Source organism: Oryzias melastigma, linkage group LG1, assembly GCF_002922805.2.
Source record: "Oryzias melastigma strain HK-1 linkage group LG1, ASM292280v2, whole genome shotgun sequence".
NCBI classification, from domain to species: Eukaryota; Metazoa; Chordata; class Actinopteri; order Beloniformes; family Adrianichthyidae; genus Oryzias; species Oryzias melastigma.
Genome location: NC_050512.1, coordinates 30,562,692 through 30,562,986, shown reverse-complemented (window position 1 = coordinate 30,562,986; position 295 = coordinate 30,562,692). Strand labels below are relative to the sequence as shown.

Here is a 295-nt window from a genome sequence, read left to right as displayed (position 1 = left end):
TCTGAATCCGCCGGCCGTCTTCACTCCGCCGTGGGCGTCTGCGTGTCGTTGAAGTCGCCGGAGCGGCTGTCGGCGTCGTCGTCCGACATGTCCACCGAGGCGCCGTCCAGGTTGAGGTTGCGGCGACCGGAGCGGCTGGAAGAGAAGCTGCTGACCGGACCGCCGCGCCTGACGGGAAGAACAGAACTTCAGAGGTTTGCTGACGGCAGACAGAACTTTACCTCGTCAGGTGTTATACTGTACGATGGTCACTTGATTAATTTAAACATTTCAGACGATAAAAATTTTCTCTGGC

The 295-nt window shown here is 57.3% G+C and overlaps 1 protein-coding gene across 1 annotated transcript in view; it reads right to left on the bottom strand.

The window, feature by feature from the left end:
• The window catches only part of LOC112156981 (myosin-10), a gene marked incomplete in the record, with an annotated part of 61,534 nt that overhangs the window by 1,195 nt on the left and 60,044 nt on the right, over positions 1-295 (bottom strand). The window contains 1 exon segment of the mRNA XM_024289361.2: positions 1-168. Within this exon segment, the coding sequence (XP_024145129.1) occupies positions 21-168 (148 nt within the window).